This window comes from Penaeus vannamei, unplaced genomic scaffold (genome assembly GCF_042767895.1).
Source record: "Penaeus vannamei isolate JL-2024 unplaced genomic scaffold, ASM4276789v1 unanchor5354, whole genome shotgun sequence".
In the NCBI taxonomy this organism is placed as follows: domain Eukaryota; kingdom Metazoa; phylum Arthropoda; class Malacostraca; order Decapoda; family Penaeidae; genus Penaeus; species Penaeus vannamei.
In genome coordinates this window covers 50001-52500 of record NW_027218332.1, presented here as the reverse complement: position 1 = coordinate 52500, position 2500 = coordinate 50001, and the positions used below count along the sequence as shown (strand labels likewise).

Below are 2500 nucleotides of genomic sequence, written 5' to 3'. Positions count from 1 at the left end.
GGGCGTGCCCAGGGTCCTGATGGAGCCGGTGGGCGTGACCGTGCCCGAGCTGAGGCGGGAGGAGCTCCACCGCCCCGAAGGATACGTGAACAGGGAGATTTTGTCGCTCGGGGAGGGGCTGACGGAGGCGGAGCTCGGTGACGTCATCGACGAGGCCATCCCGTACGGCGACGCCATCGCGGCTCCTCCCCCCATCGATGACGTCATCCCCCCCGCCGACGTCACCAGCCCCCTCGACGACGTCACGCGCGTCGGGATCACCACCTTCCGCGCCGAGCCGAGTGACGTCATCGACCCCGCCTTGGTGGAGTACGACGCCCAGCCTCCTCCTCCACCTCCACCTCCCGCTCCACCTCCACCTCCTCCTCCACCCGCTCCACCCTGTCTCTTGAGGAGGAACCCCTCGGAGGGCGGGGCGTTCTTCATCCAATCAGGAACGTGGAGGCGCTGCAGGGAGCGGCGGACTCGAAGCTCCGCCTCCGACACGACGCGTTCGCTTCCCTTCATTAGCTCGTTCTCAGGAGGCTGTTGGGGAGAGGGAGAGAGGCTGAGTAAATGAGGGAATGAGAGAGGCTGAGTAAATGAGGGAATGAGAGAGAGAAGAGAATAAATGAGGGAATGAGAGAGGCTGAGTAAATGAGGGAATGAGAGAGAGAAGAGAATAAATGAGGGAATGAGAGAGGGTGAGTAAATGAGGGAATGAGAGAGGCTGAGTAAATGAGGGAATGAGAGAGGCTGAGTAAATGAGGGAATGAGAGAGGGTGAGTAAATGAGGGAATGGAGAGAAAAGAGAATAAATGAGGGAATGAGAGAGAAAAGAGGATAAATGAGGGAATGAGAGAAAGGGTGAGTAAATGAGGGAATGAGAGAGGGAGAGAGGGTGAGTAAATGAGGGAATGAGAGAGAAGAGAATAAGTGAGGGAATGAGAGAGAGGGTGAATAAATGAGGGAATGAGAGAAAAGAGAATAATTGAGGGAATGAGAGAGGGAGAAAGGGTGAGTAAATGAGGGAATGAGAGAAGAGGATAAATGAGGGAATGAGAGAGAAGAGAATAAATGAGGGAATGAGAGAGAAAAGAGAATAAATGAGGAAATGAGACAGGATAAATGAGAGAATGAGAAGAGAATAAATGAGGGAATGAGAAGAGAATAAATGTGGGAGAGAGGGTGAAATGAAAGAAAGGAGAATAAGTGAGGGAATGAGAGAGAGGGTGAATAAATGAGGGAATGAGAGAGGGTGAATGAGAGAAAGATGAATAAGTGAGGGAATGAGAGAGAGGGTGAATAAATGAGGGAATGAGAGAGGGTGAAATGAGAGAAAGATGAATAAGTGAGGGAATGAGAGAGAGGGTGAATAAATGAGGGAATGAGAGAGGGTGAAATGAGAGAAAGTAGAATAAGTGAGGGAATGAGAGAGGGTGAATAAATGAGGGAATGAGAGAGGAAGAGAATAAATGAGGGAATGAGAGGGTGAAAAAATGAGGGAATGAGAGAGGATGAATGAGGGTGAATAAATGAGGGAATGAGAGAAAAAGAGAATGAGGAAATCAAAGAGAATAAATGAGGCTAAGACACACCTATTGTAAAAATTTAATTAAAAAATCTGTGCAAAATTTGTTGATTTATCCTGCTAACCGACAGAGAAAGAAAGAAATAATTGATTCTAATCCACTAATTATTATTATTATTATTATTATTATTATTATTAATATTAATATCATTATCAATGTCATCATCATCACCATTATTATAATCATCATAATACTTCTCTTTATTATATAAAGACGCACCTGTGGTATAAATTTTGTAAAAATCTGTGCGTAACTTTTTGAGTTATGACGCTAAAAAAACTATGAACGGGGAAAAAAATCTGGATCGGTATCAACATCAAAGTTCAGTGGCATCTATATCTATATCTAGAGTAAAAGATTCATAAAAACCTATTCATAACTTTTTGAGTTTTCCTGCTAACAAAGAAACAATACCCGGATTGACTTATCTTGCTAACGAAGAAAAAAAAAACGAATAATTAATATCTGCATCGCCACCAAAATTAAATGGCATCTAAGTTAGACTCAGACACACCTATGGTAAAAATTTCGTAAAAATCTGTCCATAATTTTTTGAATTATGACGCTAACAAACCGATGAACTGACAAGCATAAAATCTTTGGATCCGAATCACCATCAAAGTTCAGTGGCATCTATATCTATATCTATAGTAAAAAATTCATAAAAACCTATTCATAACTTTTCGAGTTTTCCTGCAAAGAAACAATACCCGGATTGACTTATCTTGCTAATTAATTAATTGACAATTAATATCTGCATCGCCACCAAAATTAAATGGCATCTAAGTTAGACTCAGACACACCTATGGTAAAAATTTCGTAAAAATCTGTCCATAACTTTTTGAGTTATGACGCTAATAAACCAATAAACAGACAAAAGAGAGAAAGAGAAAGATTAAGTTATCTTGCTAACGAAGAAACAAACAAAA

The 2500-nt window shown here is 42.4% G+C and overlaps 1 protein-coding gene across 2 annotated transcripts in view; it reads right to left on the bottom strand.

Annotated features, from left to right (window-relative positions):
- The window catches only part of LOC113800369 (mucin-5AC), a gene marked incomplete at its 5' end in the record, with an annotated part of 54242 nt that overhangs the window by 1750 nt on the left and 49992 nt on the right, over positions 1-2500 (bottom strand). For both annotated transcript variants that reach the window (XM_027351138.2, XM_070120486.1), the window contains 1 exon segment: positions 1-525. This exon segment is cut by the window's left edge. In XM_027351138.2, coding sequence (XP_027206939.2) covers positions 1-525 — 525 coding nt within the window.